Source organism: Helicoverpa armigera, chromosome 14 (genome assembly GCF_030705265.1).
Source record: "Helicoverpa armigera isolate CAAS_96S chromosome 14, ASM3070526v1, whole genome shotgun sequence".
Lineage (NCBI taxonomy): Eukaryota > Metazoa > Arthropoda > Insecta > Lepidoptera > Noctuidae > Helicoverpa > Helicoverpa armigera.
Window position 1 is genome coordinate 8,236,501 of NC_087133.1, and position 21,020 is coordinate 8,257,520.

At 34.7% G+C, this 21,020-nt stretch overlaps 1 protein-coding gene, 1 long non-coding RNA gene and 2 other non-coding genes across 4 annotated transcripts; 3 read left to right on the top strand and 1 right to left on the bottom strand.

Moving 5' to 3' along the window:
• Positions 1-2,732: 2,732 nt before the first annotated feature.
• LOC110381894 (uncharacterized) lies at positions 2,733-4,019 on the top strand. The gene is made up of 3 exons (XR_007510531.2): positions 2,733-2,895; positions 3,453-3,635; positions 3,935-4,019. It is a non-coding gene; the product is annotated as an uncharacterized LOC110381894 (transcript).
• Positions 4,007-4,928, bottom strand: LOC110381895 (uncharacterized). Its single transcript, XR_010277124.1, has 2 exons — positions 4,654-4,928; positions 4,007-4,234 (listed from the first exon to the last, which is right to left on the bottom strand). It is a non-coding gene; the product is annotated as an uncharacterized LOC110381895 (transcript).
• Positions 4,929-7,083: 2,155 nt separating this feature from the next.
• LOC110381892 (venom serine protease inhibitor) lies at positions 7,084-9,854 on the top strand. Its single transcript, XM_064037751.1, has 3 exons — positions 7,084-7,244; positions 8,752-8,934; positions 9,753-9,854. The coding sequence occupies exons 1-3, from the start codon at positions 7,160-7,162 to the stop codon at positions 9,755-9,757; spliced, it is 273 nt and encodes a 90-aa protein (XP_063893821.1). The 5' UTR covers positions 7,084-7,159; the 3' UTR covers positions 9,758-9,854.
• A 10,142-nt stretch (positions 9,855-19,996) lies between these two features.
• LOC135117758 (uncharacterized) lies at positions 19,997-20,834 on the top strand. Its single transcript, XR_010277134.1, has 2 exons — positions 19,997-20,458; positions 20,632-20,834. It is a non-coding gene; the product is annotated as an uncharacterized LOC135117758 (long non-coding RNA).
• Positions 20,835-21,020: the final 186 nt, after the last annotated feature.

A 21,020-nucleotide genomic window follows, 5' to 3' on the forward strand; every position in this document is an offset into this window, starting at 1 on the left:
AACTAACACGATTTTCTCTGCAACAAAACTTGGAACTTTGTGAATATGGAATGCAATGACGATTCGAGAATCAATACGAGCTTCGTGTCTCTCAAGTACCTATTCACTAAATTTCAATGAGTGTAGTACTTACAATGTTATTCCACGACACATTGATCTTCAGGTACACAAGTGCCCGAAGAACTCCGAAGGTATCCGCCCTTACAAAGACAGGCTGGGTCATAGCAACCCGCGACAATAGACGGACACGGTGGGATGTTTGCTAGGTGATCACATTTCGTGAAGCAGGCTTCAAGTTGGCATTTGTAGTAAACTTCATTTTCTGGACAATCTGAAACAATCAATAAAAACATACATAAGTCCAGTAGTAAAACAACCGTCAACGCGAATATATTTTGGTTTCCTTTCAGTTTTTGGTGAAGCTTCAGTAAAAATTATATTATCTACCTTATTTATTAGGTAACACAATGTGCCTAGCAAAAAGCTAATGCTAAACATGCCGTTGATGATGATATTGTACTTAATATTGCTGTACTCTTTTTTAGTAATGACCTACTGAGATGAAGACTACAGAGAGAATTAATAATAGGATACTTCGACAACATATTATGTATTTGTTGTCAAACATATTTATTTTGCACAAAGTACACCCAGAATCCTAAATTAAAACTCAAACACAAATAATATAATGAGGAAAGCATTAATCAATTATTGAAACTTACCGAAAGGTTTTTGTTCATCAACCGGCACAGCTGATGTTAAAGCTAAAACTACAACAAACAAACAAATTGGTAAAACAGACGCCATTGCTATAGTAACGTTAGATAATGATGCTGTCGGCAGCTGTAATGATCTAGTTGAGAATCAGTCTTTATTTATATATGTGTGTGCGACTAGTTATGTGTAGTATAAACAACAAACTGTTTGCTAGTGTGCGTTTCCGGCAGTATATACGATTGATGATTGTTGTTGTAAAAATCCCCTGAGCCGATCAGTGACGATAAACATAGTGATGGCTTTAATGCTACAAGAATTAAAGAAAACCTGTTTCTTTATGTAAAACTAAAATAACTTTAGTTTAATTATATATATATTTTTAAAAATAAAAAGTATTCATATGCATATTTGGACTGCGGGATCGTTCGAAAAAGTTACCGCGGCCCTGGCAAAAGGCCTAGAAAGGAACACGATGGATTTTTAGTCAGAAAAAGTCTGACACTCCCTCACTGCTGCTAACCCACAGCGCGGCGGGAGGGGTCATTTGATGATTTTGGACATCGATAAAAAAGTGTTCTTGTATTTTGTTTTATTTCTTTGTAAATATATATTTGTAACGAATTCTCACATGGTATATGGCTTTAATTGTTTTGAAAACACTATAATTTAGCATAACAATATTATGGTTGTTATAAATAAAAGACGAACGCGTGAGTTGAACATTATCTAATCTGGTGTCATTGTAATCTGACGTTTTAAAAATGGCGTCTTATTTAGTTCCTATATGTTTTTTGTTTGTGGTTTTAACTATTGTTTCTTCGGCACCACCTGATGATAAACCTTTGGGTAAGTTTTTATTATCAAATGTATTTTTTCTATTGGGAATTATGTGAATCTGTCTTTGTTATTCTGGTTATCAGAAATGTAAAGATATTATTGACCTCTATAATTATCCTTACCTACTGTATCGATTGATTTAGAAGCCGCGTAGTTTTTCTGGTTTTTCTTTACCTACCTATCTGATTTAACTTCTGATCTACTCCCATAGATGATTTGTGTGTGTACAAGAATGTTTATTTGCGGATTACAATAACGGATATAGCCATTTTTGCGATTATAGATTGAATATTTGTAATAAAAAATGTATTATAATCCACAGTGTGATTATTTTTCATTAACTATTCCTTATTTTTTCTCTCCAGATTGCCCAGAAAACGAAGAATACTATTACTGCAAGCTATTCCGTTGTCAGAGGAGTTGTGATGACTTTAAGGAACAAACTCCGTGCCTCCCTCTAGCACCCGGGTGCCATCTGCCAGGGTGTGAATGTGTGAGCGGCTACTATAGGAATAAGGATGGCAAATGTGTGCCAGAAGCAGAATGCTAAAAGAACGCAAAATGACTTTTAAATTCAACCGAGATGTAAGAAAAACTGTGTGTGTTTGTCAGCTTTGTAGAAGAATGTTGGGATCTGTTTTGTGATAAATACATATAACTATTGTTTATTTTTCATTTAAATAAATCCACGGACAAGAAATATTTCTTTTATTTTCATGTTTGTTTTTCTTGTCAGTGCTACCACTATCTCTATTGTTAAAAGAAAGGGTTATTTACTATCTGTTTACTGCAGAGCGAGATAAATATGCAATTTGCTAAAATTGCCCTAATTACTAGTACACTTCACATAATCTGATTATGACGTACATGTCAATTTCTTCACACAATACATCAAATACCTAGATGTTATATAACACTGCTTCAACCAAGATATTGTAAGTCCACGGCATAATAATAGACCCAAATGTCCTCATCACAACTGTTAATAAGTATTTTAAAAAGTCTTGTCCAGCCTCCTAGCGTGTGCTTCGTTCCTAAAGCAACGGCTTTACCTGTTGTTTTGATTAGACTAGCTACATCTACATGTATCTACACATTGGCCCCACACTATGACGTTAAAACCCTGATTGGTCAGTTCAGTCTAAGCAACATATATAAAACAAAACACTAGTTAGTTTACTCTTAATCTATTCTTGAATATCCTCAAGTAAACATAAGAGTTAGAAAATAAATATTTTATATTTATTTATATTGCGATGGCGTCTTTCGTGTTACCTATGTTTTTGTGTGTACTTGTCTTAAGTATTGCTTCTGCTGTACCGGCTGATCAGAAACCTCTTGGTAAGTAATAAATGATCTTTATTTAAGAGTTGATACATACTATGGTGTATTGGTGGTTGGTTTTTCGGATGGCACGTTAAACTGTAAGTCCCGGCTGTCATTGAACATCTTTGGCAGTCGTTACGGGTAATCAGAAGCCAGTATGTCTGACACCAGTTCAACCAAGGGGTATTGGGACGCCTGGGTAACAGGGTTGAGGAGGTCAGATAGGCAGTCGCTCCTTGTAAAGCACTGGTACTCAGCTGAATCCGGTTACACTGGAAGCCGACCCAACATGGTTGGGAAAAGGCTCGGAGGATGATGAATAACCCTTAGGGATACTTACATTAGGTATACGTTCACACCTACTTAATATGTGGCTGTTTATGTGAATTCAGTTTTTTATTGTATTCAGTATTTTATTGTAGTCTATTTAAATCTCTTCTGCATCCTGACTTTAGGCTCTTACTAAAGAATGAATAAAAGTAAATCGATTCCATTGGTTTGAACCAGGAATTATTTTTTAGCCTAAGTCTCTAGTTAGTAGTTAGTTCTAAGACTTTCATTACAATTTCCAGATTGCCCGCAAAATGAAGAATACTATAGATGTTCACCGGCTAAGTGTTACAAGGTCTGCAGCGATTTGAAAAACCCTCCAGGCTGTCCTGGCTTATCTGGTGATTGCTACCAACCTTCTTGCGAGTGTATCTCTGATTACCTGAGGAACTCTGAAGGAAAATGTGTTCCTTGGCAAGAATGCTGTAAGTACATTGAAATATGACACGTAAATACAGGATGTGAGAGTCGATATTTATAAGAATGTATATGATGCATTTATGTGTAGGTATGCTACGTAAAGGTGAAGCAAAACCTATTGAGGAAACCTGGACTAAATGTCTGAAATCGCCAATCCGCCTTGACGTGTAGTGATTAATGCTCATTCTTCTGTTTGAAAATGTGTTTATTTGTGCCCTGCAGTAGGACGGTAAATAAGATGATGATGCAAACTGAACTTTGACTCAATATAAATGACATTCTAATACTTACCTTTTATTTTCAGAGTTTTTGTTCGTGAGGACACCCAAGGACCAGACATTGGGCAGTAAAATTTTGATGTTGGAAATAAAAAACATTATTAAAAATTATTTCTAGCCTTTTATTTCATTTTTTTGCCTTTAGCATTCCGCTTCTGGCACACATTTGCCATCCTTATTCCTATAGTAGTCGCTCACGCATTCACATGCTGGCAGATGACACCCTGGTAATAGAGGAAGACATGGAGTTTGTTCCTTAAAGTCATCACAACTTCTCTGACAACGAAATAGCTTGCAGTAATAGTATTCTTCGTTTTCTGGGCAATCTGGAATTGTAAGAAAAATATATTTTATTTCAAAACTGATCTTTTTAAAGTTCCTCTGTTCTTCCAAATTACAACTAAACTTGGTTGTCATTAGTAGGAACTACTTAAAGGACTCAGATAATAAACATTGTGTAACCTCGCTCGATAAATATGCTATCTAACATTGAAATATGTTTTAAATCGAATGAGGATATCCTAGCTTCTTAGATATTAGACTTCATTAGAGCTTTGAAACAAACAAAAAAACTCTTCATCTTTATAAAGTTAGTTAATAAGTTATCGGTTCAATATTAATAATAAAATATCCACAGAAACTATAGACATCAACAGCAATTACATTTATACGGTAACTTCAAAGAGTACCTGTATTCCTAGATTAGAGATTAGAAAAATACCTTGTAGTTTGTTATAGAACTTACCCAAAGGTTTATCATCCGGTGGTGCAGAAGAAACAATTGTTAACACCACAAACAAAAAACATATAGGAACCAAATAAGACGCCATTTTTAAAACGTCTGGTTACAATAATGTCTCAATAGATAATGTGCCAGTCATCCGTTCGTCTTTTATTTTATAAGTCATATAACGTTGTTATGCTAATAACATGTGTTAAACAAATAGTTTGGTTGACGTCAGAGTTAGTTAGAGAACTGGTTTTTACTCAGTGAAAAAAAAATATGTTTATCATGTTAGTCTTGTGTGCAAAAGAAGAGGATTTTCCTTGTAGCATACAAAGTATAGTGGGTAAAGAAACAACCTCTCAGGCGTGTGGGTTCGATCCTCCAGGTCTGGCATGTACCAAAGCAACTTTTCTGAGTTTGTATGTACTTCCTAAGTTTATCTTGGACATCCATAACTGCGTTCAGAGGGCACGATAAGCTGTATATCCCGGCTGTATTTGAACACCTTTGGCAGTCAGAAGCCAGTAAGTCCGACAACCAGTCTTACATAACAAATACCTTCTCAAATAAATATTTTGAGTTTGAACTCTTTCCCACACCCTGATATTTTCCAAGTTTCATCAAGATCCGTTGAGTCCATAATGAATAATCAAAATATTACTCTGATAGGATTCATTTTAAGGTGCAAATAAGAAAATGAAAAACAATCTTACATTATTTTACACATTTATTTTATTTATTTACATAATTTAGTGAAACTTACTAAAATGTTATTAGGTACATCAATGAAACTCCAGTTTGATATAAGGCGATTGCAGCACGTGATTCTGAAAAAGAAACGAATTGTAAATAACTGAGAATTTAGCGATTTTTATTTTACAGCTAGTTCACAGAATATTAAAATATTACATTATATTAAAATAAAAAGGGAAAATTATTACCCCTGATACTCAAGTCGGTTAGAAGAGCAATAATTTGTGTACAGAATTTGGGCCACTGGTTTAAGAAAGGCAAAGACTATTACTTAACGGGTAAAGGTAAAGAATACATTCAGTTCACGTACAATATGTATGGGTAAAAGATGCATTACTTAGTTAATTATTTTTTTAACTTAATCAACAAGAAATATAATGGACAAAGATCCAAATAGCTGCTAAAAATACTTACAAATTAGTTTCTTAAGAACATTCATCCCTTGGTACACAAACGCCTGCAGAATTCCTTAGGTACCCATCAACGCATAAGCAAGCAGGTTTGTAGCAACCAGCAGCTATGGATGGGCACGGCGGGAAGTTGGTCAGGTGTTCACAAGTCTTGAAGCATACTTCTAGGTCACATTTGATATACCGCTCGTTTTGGGGGCAATCTGAAATGTGTTTGTAGATTATAATATTGAGAGTAATATAGGATTAATGAGGGACAATAGAGGATACACATTGAAAATAATAAAGAAATAGAATGGAGTAGAAGATTAATAAATTAAAGTTTATAAATTCGTGAAGTTGACAAAATGACACATATTGCCTCTAAAGGCTACTACAATACAAACGTTTATTTACTGTTTACTATGATCTATTAAAGTAAACACTTGTTTAAAGAAAAAAAAAATATATTTTGTCGGTGAAAACGCCTAAAAGAGAAATACTACAGGTGTCAAAAACTTACCAAAAGGTTTTTGTTCATCAACGGGCACAGCTGATGTTAAAGCTAAAACTACAACAAACAAACAAATTGGTAAAACGGACGCCATTGCTATAGTAACGTTAGATAATGACGATGTCGGAAATAGTAATGAAATAGCTAAGGACTGGTCTTTTATAATATTCGTGGAGGAAACGTTACGTGTTGTAAATATTATATATTAGTATACTAGTGTGCGTTAGTTTTGTTTTAATTCAATTCATAGCAACAAATGGTCCGGTTTTTGCTGCTGTTGTAAAAATCCCCGTAGCAAAATCTGATATCTATGACGCTTTTGTTTACATTAGGGAAAACCTTTGCATTGTTGCGTTAAAAAAAAACGTTTAAGGATTTTAATGTATTTGGCTTTTGTTGTCTTTGAAAAATAGGGATGTTGAATACTCAATTTTGTATAGATACCTACTGTATATTTTCAACTGCCTCTTGGCTAGTGGAATATTAATATTCTGTTTATAGAATCGTCTGGCAAGGTTTATTATTGAGGGAATTGACAGTCAAATTAATAATTATCAGTTTGTTATTGCCAATTAACGCTTAGCTGCCCAATGTGAGCTACTGAATTAAAAATATATCGATTATTAGTGGAACCAGCAAAATAATTCTAAGTTAAGTTGACCGGTTTTTTACACTTATAGTTTAGGCATAACGTGATTATTGTTTGTTGTTGATAAACAAACTGGTGTAATAAAATTAAGATTACCAAGAGCTTGCTAGACAACACTGTGATTAGCTATAGCAAAAACAACGCAGATTTATTATATAAAGACGAGCGTTAGGCTCATTATCTATTCTGGTATCACAGTAGCCTGACGTTCTTTAAAAAATGGCATCTTATTTGGTTCCTATTTGTTTATTTTTTGCCGTTTTAACTATTGTTTCGGCTGTACCTGCAGACGAAAAACCTTTTGGTAAGTGTTTATTATATCGCTTATTTTTTCAGTAGGTCATATTTATTTAAATATGTACTATCGTTCCTAAGACCTCTTTTCCACGCTGCAACTGATAAACTGTGACCTCATAGTCATAATGTATCAAAACATTGTCAATAATAGTAGATAGTTTAATTAAAATTGACCTATGATCTCAATACATCTCATGTTTTCTCCTATCATAGAAAATGACATACGAAAGTCATAACACAGTGAAAACTACTTAATGTATCAATTGTAACTTGATAAGTGTTTGCGATTATACACGTTGTTACTACAAAAAAAATCATAAACTATTAGAATTTTAGAATTTTTGCTCCGATACCAGTAAATTTTCAAGGAGAACGCGAAAGATTTATCACAATTTTCTTCTCTATTTGATAATTAAGCCAAATAAAGTGGTATTATTAAACATGGAACTAAGTGCTGACTAACTCATTCTTAGTGTAGGTACATAGTTCATTGAGATCAATTATTTAATATTTACATACTGTAAATTACTAACATTTATAATGTACACTATTTGCTTCTAAAGAATAAGGAAAAGATACTTTGTTGTCAAGGTTACAAAGGATTGTTTAATTGCATGTGGTTTTGATTTTTATCTTCCGTATCTACCATGAACTATATGTAGTTGTAAAGCTATATCGATTACAACTTGATTTGCGTAATTATACTACAACATATTTGAATAGCAATGGCCACTGATCCTATAACATTTGCATAATATGGATAAGTTTTACTAGCCTAACGTTGATCATAATCATAAAGCAAACAAAGTTTCAAAGTTCTACAGGAATTACTTTTTCATACGCTACCCGAAATATTGTTTTTATGCGATCTGATTATCTTTATATTGAAAGTCACTTAAAGTAATAATTTGGTGTTACTAGAATTTAGAGGAATTTACATCGTCCATGTTGTTGACATGTCCAAGGACCAACCTCTCAAGTATGAGGGCGCGGGTTCGATCCCAGGTCAAGCAAGTACCAATGCAACTTTTCTAAGTTTGTATGTACTTTCTAAGTATATCTTAGACACCATTGCCTGTGTTTCGGATGGCACGTTAAACTGTAGGTCCCGGCTGTCATAGAACATCCTTGGCAGTCGTTACGGGTAGTCAGAAGCCAGTAAGTCTGACACCAGTCTAACTAAGGGGTATCGGGTTGCCCGGGCAACTGGGTTGAGGAGGTCAGATAGGCAGTCGCTTCTTGTAAAGCGCTGGTACTCAGCTGAATCCGGTTAGACTGGAAGCCGACCCCAACATGATTGGGAAAAGGCTCGGAGGATGATGATGATGTTGTTGACATGTCCATGTGGATGACAATCCCCAATACAATAAATAAGTATAAAAAATTGACTGTACTTCGGAATCTCGAAGTTCAAAATGCCGATGTACTTTATGTACATAACATCGATGGAAATGAATTAGAATGTACGCTAGATCGAAGTAGTACTTGAGGGTATTTTATTTTCTACATTTCAGATTGTCCACCCAACGAACAGTACTACAAATGTGAGCTGGAGGTCTGTTATAAGTCTTGTGAACATTTGAAACGTCCTCCACCCTGTCCAGCTATTGCCGCTGGTTGCTTCAAACCAGCTTGTGAATGTGTGGCTGGCTACTTAAGGAACTCGGCGGGCAAATGTGTGCCTTCCAATGAATGCTGTAAGTATTTTGATTCATCTATCCTCCGAGCCTTTTCCCAATCATGTTGGGGTCGGCTTCCAGTCTAACCGGATTCAGCTGAGTACCAGTGCTTTACAAGAAGCGACTGCCTATCTGACCTCCTCAACCCAGTAACCTGGGCAACCCGATACCCCTTGGTTAGACTGGTGTCAGACTTTCTGGCTTCTACTTTCGGCTGACCCGTAACGACTGCCAAGGATGTTCAATGACAGCCGGGACCTACAGTTTAACGTGCCATCCGAAACACAGTCAATGGTGTCTAAGATATACTTAGAAAGTACATACAAACTTAGAAAAGTTGCATTGGTACTTGCCTGAACCTGGGATCGAACCCGTGCCCTCATACTTGAGGTTGGTCTTTTACCCACTAGGCCACCACGACTTTTTTAAAGTATGCTAGTAGTTAGCTGTAAGTATTTTGATTATTATAAAAAAATACAACTACTACTATGTTACTGGCTAAATACCTGATCTTTGTAATGTGCATTGTGCATATTGTCATTCATAGATGGATGTATGTATGTTTGTTATTCTTTTACGCAAAAACGGCTTTGCCGATTTGGTTGAAATTTGGTATGTAGATAGGTGATAACCCAGGTTCATAGGTTATTTATTAACACACCACGAGGGGGAAGCCGCGGGCAGAAGCTAGTTAAATATAATAAAATGAAAAAATGGTGTAGATTGTGGGATCTCCTATCATTTTAAACATATATTTTTGTTGTATTGTATAAGTATACATATATGTACTTATCATAATTTTCAGAATCAATCTAATAATTTTTTTATTGTTTCAGCTTAAAGAAAACATCTGCAGCCATGCTGGACTACCAGAAAGTTTGTTTATATTAAAGTTTTTGTTACATTGAAAATCAAAAAATAAATCGTGTTATAAAATAGTTTAGAACTTTTTTTTACAAACCTTATTCAATATCAAAGTGAAAATTTGGCTCCGAGCCTTGCCAACCCATATAATTTTTATTTTACATGTATTTTTATTACTGTAAGGTGAAGCGGCTAATTTGTTTTCCTTGACATGATCCAAGTCGTGGAATACTTAGGTGGTACTCGTACAGTGTACAAAAATGACCTACTATTTGCAATAATAAAGACGAGGTTAAACGCTTTCTATTTATACCAAAAATCCATTAGAAGTTTACCAATATATTCAAAGGAATCTTTAAAATAAAGGACTTTGTTATTATGTATATCGACGATGACAAATGAACATTATTTCTAACCTTGTATTATTTTTAAAACTTGGTACAAAAATAGACACGCCTCTAAATACTCAGACATAGGTATCATCCATCATTGGCCTTTTAAATATTACAAAGAGACCGTTGACAAAAATGAATGAACGATTTTAACTACATCACATTTCATATTATTCCTTCAGACGTTTTTCCCCCGTATGTACGATAAAAGTGAGTCGTGGTGGCCCAGTGGGCAAAGAACCAACCTCTCGAGTATGAGGGCGCGGGTTCGAATCCAGGTCAGGCAAGTACCAATGCAACTTTTCTAAGTTCGCATGTACTTTCTAAGTATATCTTGGACACCAATGGCTGATAAAAAGGTGAAGGAAAACATCTTGAGAAAACCTGGACTATACATATAGTCTGAAATCACCAACCCGCATTGAGAAAGCGTGGTGATTAATGTTCAATCCTTCTCCGCGTGAGAGGTGGCCTGTGCCCAGCAGTGGGGTGATACAAAGGCAGTAACAGTAACAACAGTACGATAAAAAAGACCTTCTTTGTTATTTATAGAACAATACAAAATATGAAGCTAACACAGTTTGCGAACTATATTAATTAAACGCAACCATTTCCTCTGTGGATCTCATAAATAACAAAATATAATGTAGCCTTCACAAGTAGATTGCTACTGGGTACGGCGTGGCAACTAACATTTTGCTCGTAGTAATTCTAAGCTGCCTAGCACATGTATACAACCCGAATTAAAGTTAATTACTTTGTCCTCAAACAAAAAACTGTCCACAAAAGGATGGCAACTAATGTTTTTACAAGCGAGGAATATAGTTACGTACTTTTTTTACGGAAAAGAACGAAATTACTCTTCAGTGTGGGCGTTCAAAGTAAAATGTACCCTCTTATCTATTCTTGTGTGGTAGAACCGTGTACCTGACACTTTCTCATTCCACTACGCGAAGTGTTCGCTATGTGTTTATTGTACTTTATTATACTTCTCGGAACAATTTTTTATTGAAAATTGCATGAAGATTTTAGTGTTTTATGCAGTATAATAAAATCCTGAACACAATTTCTGCATGTAAAGTTCATATCCGCGAGCCCATATCCGTATTTTACATTTCCTGACCTAACCGCAAAAACAACTTTTTTTTTCGTAAAACCATTGCGCGTTACAACATTAACAGTATTTCTGTCGGAATTTCAGCGGCAACGCGAATTTTTGTGTACATTTGTGAGTGAGCCGTTTAAATATTTTGTGATATTCATAAACACAAACAGTCAGTCGTAATGGCCGAGATATTTTAAATTGCTTCATGAATAGAAAAGGGAAGTTTGTGCTCTGGAATTACGTTTATTTTGCGTTAGAGCTCTGGGTTTGCTTCCTAGATTCTGTTTGCAGATTACAAATGAAAAGGTACCTTAGTTTTCCCTAAGTGTTCGCGCTACCGTCTTTCTAGGAAACTGAATTTCTGACGCAGACTTTTACAACCATTTTTGTTCAAACATTGACAACCGTTATAGGCGTGCAATATATTTACATAATAAAGCCCCAGCTGAAAAGTGCTAGCACAGTTGGACACTGGAGTGTGACCAATATCAGGCATGGACCCATTATCCAACAGAAATGACAGCTGTCAAACGCTCCATTTCGCGCCAAAAGCTGACAGCATTGAAACGTCGCCATTCAGCCTATTTTAAATTGTTCATTTTCGGATATACGTACAGAATATGGACTCGGCAAGTTTCTATTGTCGAGACTCAATGGAGCTACGTTATTTGCATAAGCAAAGTTGAAATTTAAGGAACAATGCCTTGCATTATTCGGCTGTAAAGTGCCGGTACAAGTCATGATGGCGTTTAATGCTTTATTGCACGTAATCCGTGCTTTGTTTTGTTTTAATAGCCTTATAATATCCGAACAATGTATAATTATGAAAGTCGTACCTCAAAATTATATGGAAGCACGCGATTAGTTCTATAAATATTTGATCGAGTTATTTGGTATTAATTTGAATTGTTCTGCTTTGATTTTATCGAGTCGCTTTGTTGTAATGGTTATTACCATTAATTTATTAGATTTTAATGTAGTTTTCAGTTGATTTACTTTTGTTTTTTTTTTCTAAAAGTACCTATACGATATTTCATTCAGGTGATTTTGCTGTTGGTACTTACTTGCATGAAACATTAGAAAAACTAATCATAATTCTCTATCAAAAACAAAAAACTATTCTAATGTTTCAAAGCTGAGCAAAAACAAAAGCTATTTCGTTAATTATTTCCTCATATCTTCAAGGCGAGTCTGTTTGTTCAGGAAGATGAGAACCGTTGCATTCTTGCGTCGTCTGAGCGTTATGCATTTGTTTGTGTCAACAGCAAGCGACGGGATTTACGAGAGCGTCTGTGAATTAGTTTCTTACAGAAATACTCTAAGTTTTGTTTGTAATTTTTCTGAATGTAAAATTTTGTAAGTGACCAAATAATGGCTAGATTAGACATTATAATATGGCAATTTGATGTGACATGAACCGCATCTCATTTTATTTTCAATAATTTCTGTGTGATAAGGTTATCTTAGTTTTCACGTAGAATATAGAACACTGAGAGCATTCTAGAGGAAATAGGCCAAAGTATAATTGGTCAGCAAAAGCCAATCTATTAGACAATGCTGAGTAATTTATTTCTAAGCTGAGTATTCAGAATCTGTACCTAAATCGCTGCAACCATTAAGATGCTATACATAATCTAATATTTCATATTTGAGTTTGATACTTATAGTTATCGGCACGAATCTTGAGCTCTGACCTACATCTGCACAGAAGTGATTTATTAGCAAGGAGCCAACCCTGAGTGACGGCTATGACGCGATGCACTGCGGGCCAATCACCGCTTTAGCCCGCCCCCGCGTCTCACTTCATACCACAAAAGGGACCCAATAAATTACTTCTGCGCAGGTGAAGGTCAGAGCTCAAGATTCGTGCCGATAACTATACCTACTTACAATGTAACTGCACTTATCCAAATAAAAATACAAACATATAAATATCGAACAAACATAAGTAGCCACATTATTGTCGCTACACAAAGAGGCACTTAACTTGAACAAACTGGAAAGGCAAACGTCTTAGCACTTATAACAAGTGCACTCATACTTAGTTATTAAGTTTCTTCTTATGCCCACATGTTTGCTTCTATCAAACAATATGAGGTCGCTTTATGTTACGGAGTTTTTGAAGTTCTCAAATAAATTTTTACTGATGTGGTTACTAAATAAATGCACTGTTGTATAGAAAAGCAGTGAAGTTACTTATGTATATATTATGTAATAGCAATAAGGTTGCTTACCTTTTCTGGTCGATGTTTTTAGAAAGTTAAGATGGGATACAGCTTTTGTTTCTTTTTAATCAGGTATATGTATATTTTGAAGATCCCGGTAGGTGAAAAATGGCGGTAACTGAAATTTTGTTATAGGTGAAATTTTAAACAAAGATTTTTTATGGGATGAAAGATCTATCTACTTACACTTAGATCTACAATGAGAGCTAGGCATTACAATTAAAATATCCAAAACCAGGATTTTTCCCGACCACCGCATTACCACAACTTACTAAAACCAATGAATTATATCATAGTTGATATACGAAACTGTTTTTACAGCCTAACTTCTCGAAACTTCCTTGTAACATAATTTGACAAAATGTAGTAGCGAGATCTTCTATTGTTTACCGACCCGGTTGCTTGTTCCGATTCTTTTCGATTTTCTTTACACGCAAGAACAAACAACCAGTATGAACATAATGCTGTTTGTAGAACAAGATAGGTTTATCAATTCCCTTTGAACCGATAAAAGGTGGTTTTCCTTTGCCATCCTTCAATTTGCTTTTATTTTTAGGATACAGTTTATGTTATTATTGAATTTATTTTTGGTTGTGTAAAGGATTTTTGTGGAGGCCTCGTTATGTCGTTTTTCTTTTGTTAGGATGGCCTTATAGATTTCTATGTCGTTGTTTAAAATGATTGATTTTTTCGCAAATGTTTGTAGTAGATTGCTTCGTTTACATTATTGCGGTATATCATTTTAAATGAAGCACTATACTTAACAGTAAATTTTTCTATGCTTAGTTTTGATTCTCAGAAAAATATTAAGAGGGTGGGGGATATTTTACAATTTCATTTAATAGAAACAATCATTTAGTACCTACACAGGTTTTCGACACATAAAATACTGTTCACGATTTACTAGGATTTACTAATATTACTTAATCTAAAGAAAATATCCACAATTTTTTGTAATATTTTACGTAGATTAAAAAGGTTTTTGCTATAAATCACGCTGAAGGTAAATACATTTTATGGACTCTAAAAACGAAGTGAAAGAAATAAAAGAGCAATGACCTCTCGTTTGGCAGTCATGATTTGAAATGGCTGGCGGTCAATAAAAATGGACTTTCGTCAAAATTAATCGAGTATAAATTGCAAATATGAATTTTATTAACACACGTTTTTGGAATACATTTTATTTCGTAACAAATATGAAAGAACGTGTTACGAAGAAAAGCTGTCTGCAATTTTTATTTAAATAGCGTTTTTTGAACTCGACTCGTTTTTATTAACAGAGCTTTAGTGAATTTGTAAGAAATTATTTGCCACCGTAACTTCATATCGGACACAGCCGTGTAAAATTAATCTAATAGGTGAAAAATAAATGCACAATATATATAAAACGAAACACAAAATCTATAGGAACCAAACCCAAATACATCTCAATAAAATAAAACTGAAGAACCTAACTTTTTTACCGCACATCTTAACGTCCTTTGAGTGCTTAAATATTACAGCACTAATTCTTAAAGAAACCTCTTTGTTCTAAAGGTGAAAAAGAAAGTTGAAAGTCGTTATACGACTGGCCAATAAAGATGGCCACCCTAACTGTCTTAATATATCCACACTTTGGAACGATATCATTTATATGTTCCTAATCCATCGACGGCGATCTTCGACTGTTTAATTAAAGCCAGGAACAAAACCCGCAGTGGAACACATTCAAAGGCAAAGTCTCAAGTTGGGATATAAATTTTTTGGTACAATAAAAGAGGTTACCTTTCAAAAGGTCTTTATTACGGCCGAGTATTGGTGTAAATTCCGTCCAACTGTATTCAATTTATTGTTTCAATTGTTTTTGACAAAATTACAGTTCTCGCACTATTATGCGTAAAATATTGGGCGAATTAAATAAGAGTTATAGCAGGGTTATATTTATGTCGGTAAGTATGATAGAGGTAATAAAGTTACGGTAGTGGAGTGTGCCTGATATTTTTGTTCTACATATAAAATATTCGTGAATAACCGTATCTGGCTTTAATAATATAAACTTCTTTTATTGTGTGAAAAACGGCATTGTATATTATAACCAAGTTACGTGATTAAAATAAAAACAGTGTCTTCAAACCTTCGTGAAAAATCAAGCTTATGATTTCCAAGTAGGTACGCTTTTACGAATTCCCCGAAAAACAAATTCTCACAGTGGTTCAACACTATCGGTTTCATAGAAATAAAAATAACAAAAAATATTTCAGATTTCGTTAATAAACTTGGAATATAAAATCCGATCTTCAGTTCAGAGTATGATATTATAGTATGGCCATAACCGCTGTGCACTCCCTGAGGTACGCGCGGAGAGGCGGAGGGTGACGCGGTCTGTCAGTCCGCCCGGCAGGTAGTGTCATTTGTATCGGACCGTCAATGTCAGATGCACATGAGATAAAAATTCAAAGATGGGTCGTGCGTTATCTCGAGATGTAAAAACCGTGATTTTTTAAGTGGCTGAATATTTCAAGAAAAGAAAAGTAGACAGAGAAAGCTTTCCGATCATGAAATATCATGTCCAGAAAAATGAAAATGATTACTGGAATCGCGATTTTAGGTTAATTCATAACAAAGCAAGACTGATTCAAGTTCCAATGGCGACATGGACGATGAAGATGATGACGAAATGGAAGATGAAGTTGAAACAGAATCTATGTCGGAATAACTTTACTTCTTATACTATCTACATATATCTATTTGTTTGTAATTATAGTAAATTTTCAATAAAAAAATCCTGATTTGAATTTTAACTTTAGTTCTCATTCATCAACTGTCTAGGTATTTTAATACAATATCAAGCATAATATAGATTCCGACCACCGTTCCGCCACAAGTCCTGCCTTAGAAATGAAAACTGATATCGTTAGATTTGTCTGACGTATATCGATCTCATGTGAACTTATGCTCTTTTTCCTCGCCTCCCACCTCGCCTTGCATACCTCAGGGAGTGCACAGCGGTTATGGCCATACTATACTAACTTTATTAAGCAAACAAATGATAAAAATACGGGTTTACGTATTACATGTTCAGGCCAAATTCAATGGTTGTTATTTATTGAATTGTTCTATTAAATGACTGAGTTTCCGAGAGAGAAGTTGCAATATGTATGCTCTTTCAAGTAATCGCATCAATTGAGTTCTTAACTTACGGTAGCCGCTACCTCGATATTGTTTCATTTCTATTGATATTCCCTGAGGATTTTATAGAGCAAACTCAGTTTATGTATGGGAGAAAATAATTTTACATTATGTAAGTACTTTTAAAATGATCTTTTGACATATACAACCTTGTGTCTTAATCAGAATTACGTAATAGATATCTATAATTGCTGTTATGGTAGGTACATTTATTTTATGCGTCATTTTAACTTATTCAATTTCCGTAATTGCTTAAGGCTATTTATTTAACAGTATCTATTCTAAACACGTATTTACCCGGTCCTGTTGGCCCTTTTCCATAATTAGGGGAATAATTATTTAACTATTACTTTGTTTCCTTGTTTTGTTAATTCTGCCAAAATGTTTTGCATACATGTGGTGGTCTTAGTATGGATCAAATCGAACAGGGTCGCGGACGAGGATATTTCAAAACTTGCCAAATTTCATGATACTTGGAAGGAAACCTATGGGTTTAGGATCCCTTTGAAAATGTATGCCCTTAACTTTTGATTGCGTAGACTTTTTTTTCCGACGTCAAAAATCATCAAATGACCCCTCCCGCTGTGGGTTAGCAGCGGTGAGGGACTGTCAGACTCTTACTGACTAAAAACCGTCGTGTTCCTTCATAGGCCTTTTATGTACCAGGGCCGCGGTATCTCTTTCGAACAACCCGCAGCTGACTGCGTAGACTTAGGATACTGCTTTTTTCACAGCATCAAGGGACCACAAACCTCAGTACCTATATGGTGTTCTATTTTTAGAAACATGAATCACATAGTTATAAAAATAGTGTTAGTCATTTATTTCATCGGCTATGGGGGTCTTTTATAACCTCGTCAGTAAAAAATTGAGAAACGAAACGAATTCAGGCATTTTTCGATAGTTTTCAGATTGTGTTCATACAACCGTGACATATCGTGTCGAGAGTTCAATCTGGAACAAACATAACGTGAGCAAAAAAAAAAATGAAAATATGAACTTGTAAAATGTAAAAAATATTTCCAATTTATTCTTCGTTCGAGTGCGAGTATGATTCGTTTTACAGTTGTTAATTGATATTAATTTTTTAACGACATCCATCAAACTATTTGCATGTTTGTTGACCTCAATACATTTTGTGCTGACTCGTTTTTAACTAGACATGGAATTCTTTAGTGTGAAAATTAGATACGTGCCTACTGAAAAAAATACTTTCCGCATTCGGTAAAAGTCAAGCTTAGAACTGCAGCTTTAATCACCTAGTAAGCCCTGGTGTCAATGATATGCTGAATTCAATACAAGCCGTAGTAGTAGTTACATGATCTGTACAAATAAATATTTCGGAAAAGCAACTTTATTTGGCCTGAAGTCGTCGATGTGGTTTAGAGCCTATCTAATTTTGGTAAAGATATTTCTGATTCAACATGTTGCGAGTCAACGAAAAAATTCAAATGGTATTTCAAGGTAAAATATTCCCCTATCATTGTTTCCATAGCCGTACAGCGGGTTTGTGGATCGAGTGAAAAATCGATACACCCGTGTTATTTTTTCATTACCTTGGCAAGGTTCAGCGTCCTATGAAAATATTGGAATGCCTAACAATTACGTGGACTTTTCATTTGATAACATTATTTGAATTTGCAGCCGGATTTTAAACGTTTTGTTTTTAATTTCTGTTTGTTGTTTGTTGGTTTGTTGGTTGATGTTTGGTGGCCTAGTGGGTAAAGGACCAACCTCTCAAGTATGAGGGCGCGGGTTCGATACTAGGTCAGGCAAGTACCAATGCAACTTTTCTAAGTTTGTATGTATTTTCTAAGTATATCTTAGACACCATTGGCTGTGTTTCGGATGGCACGTTAAACTGTAGGTCCCGGCTGTCATTGAACATCCTTAGCAGTCGTTACGGGTAGTCAGAAGCCAGTAAGTCTGACACCAGTCTAACCAAGGAGTATCGGGTTGCCCGGGTAACTGGGTTGAGGAGGTCAGATAGGCAGTCGCTTCTTGTAAAGCACTGGTACTCAGCTGAATCCGGTCAGACTGGAAGCCGACCCCAACATGATTGGGAAAAGGCTCGGAGGATGATGTTGGCGATAAAATTTATTTGTTTGGGGCAGTAAATAACGAATTATAATAACAAGGATTAGGGGGAAAACTGATTTTTTAGAAGTCAGAATTAATTATGTTGTCTGTCACATTTCCTACACTCTTCAATATTGATACTTGAAATGATAAGGTCTAATTATTCATCACAGCTACATAGGACGGTGAAAGTGATATAGGTATTAATTTCACCATTCTTTCCAAAAAATCATTGCAGAGTCTGTTGGTCACTCAAAATGTAGTTCTAAAAAGAAATACACGTTCCGTTTCACAAACAAATTAGTATCACTAAAATCATGGCCCCGAAAACATGCAACCGACGCCACTAGCAGCGGAATAAAGTTAATTATTCATTCTCAGTGTTCTAAACCACATTTTAACGTACCATTGTTAACTGGGCCACGTTGAAAGTGAGAGTTTAAAACAAATTGCTAACTTAATTCTGCGTTTTAGTTGCTATTTTTTGAGAGAAGTATAAACATATGTAGGTGTATTTATGTCAATAAAGAAAGGTAAGAGATCCTAATTATATTAAATCTATCTTATATTAAAAATTAAACTAAAAGAATACAATTTGACTTATTTTCCTTCGAAGCTACAGAGATCTTTTTTTTTCAGGCGAAATGTTATTGTAATTATTATTGAAGAGAACATTTTATAATGAAATTATTTGCTTGTAAAATTTCATTACTCAATTTTTCTACCTCATAATTTTGAGCCATTTTGCTATAGGTAATATTAGTTTACTATAGCACCGATATCTCCCCTTACTTACCCCATATCGCTCAGTCTTCAGCTTGACGCATCCAATTTCTGCACCCTCAGCAAATCGACACTCCATCTTACTTACAACTGGTTTTCTTGCAACCTGTCTACCGTTTGTATATTAATAAATAAACAGCATATATAATACGTTTTATATCTTTTATTTTGTGTGATAAAGAGCTTATTTTATTTGGATGCCTTTTTTCTGTGTCAAGTTCAAATACATACCACTTGACACTTGACTAATACTTCAAGCACTGTAAAAAAAGAGGTACATACCATGAAAAGTAATGGGTACTTTAGGATAATAATGAAAAATCTATTCATATAATTATTGTATTTATGTTCAGATAAATCCGATAGACATGTTGCCAGGTGTACATAAAATTGTCTAAATTATAAATTCAAATGTTAATAAATAATTCCTTGAACATCTAAGTGGCCGAATCCTCTACCCTCTTATTATAAAACGCGGCATCAAATAAGTATCGGCTTTTGTACTACCTTTAATCCACCTTTAAGTACGACCTTGAAAAAACGTTATTACAAAACGCAGTTTATCGCAAGTCCTATTACTATCTGTAGTACAAAAGATAAACCATCGAGCTCCCTAGTTTAACTGCAGTACTTAGTCGACAAACGTCAAATTCCGACATTATTTACTTTTGAGGTTATTTGTTTTGTGATGAAAAAAAAACGAAAGTGGATATAAATATGTGTGATTTGGAATCCTTTGATGTGTTAGAATACTATTGAGAGTGTCCGGGGACCCAACAGAATGCGTCATCGACAAAATCCCTTCAAATTATCTGACGACAATTTTCGATATAAATATCGATTTACGTTTTTCGAAATAATAGTCAATTGAATGCATGATGATAATCCAGGATGATCCTATGATGCTCAACTGGGCTCGCCATAAAGTAAGTAGCCTTTACAGTGCAAGTAGGTTGCCTAAACATCCTAATTAATTGTATACGAGTCAAAGTTTTTATTATGGATGTTTGTTTATGTTCCACACATAAACTACCACGTAGATTTTGATGAAATTCCGAAAATATATCAGATCATCATACAGTCTATTGTTTATTTACAGATTCAAGACTATTTTGGCGTTTTGCACGCCATATCTCTGCCAGTAATATGCAATGTTTGTAAAAGACTGGAAGCTTGCTAAAATGTACAAAAATGCCTAGATGAGAAAGGGAACAATATTGTGTGATGAAGAACAGTGTCCAACATGTATCAGTGCATTTGACTGTATAAATAGACGTCGGAATAAAATATAATTTTCTACTTTTATGTTGTTTCAAATGTTTCATTTTCTTTTGGTAATTTAATGCACACGATATTCTGTGTGTAGGTAAGTTATTGTGCACTTCATTTTGAAGAGGTTCTAATTAGAGGCACAACGTCTTATTTAATCATTTAAATCGGGATGAAAATAATCCAAATTATTTCTAACCTAAAAACAAAACATAACTC

What these genes read in the sequence shown, in the direction of transcription:
- LOC110381892 (XM_064037751.1), top strand. Translation starts at nt 7,160, where the DNA reads ATGGCATCTTATTTGGTTCCTATTTGTTTATTTTTTGCCGTTTTAACT. An exon ending in TGCAGACGAAAAACCTTTTG is followed by an intron (nt 7,245 to 8,751) that starts GTAAGTGTTTAT and finishes TCTACATTTCAG; the next exon opens with ATTGTCCACCCAACGAACAG.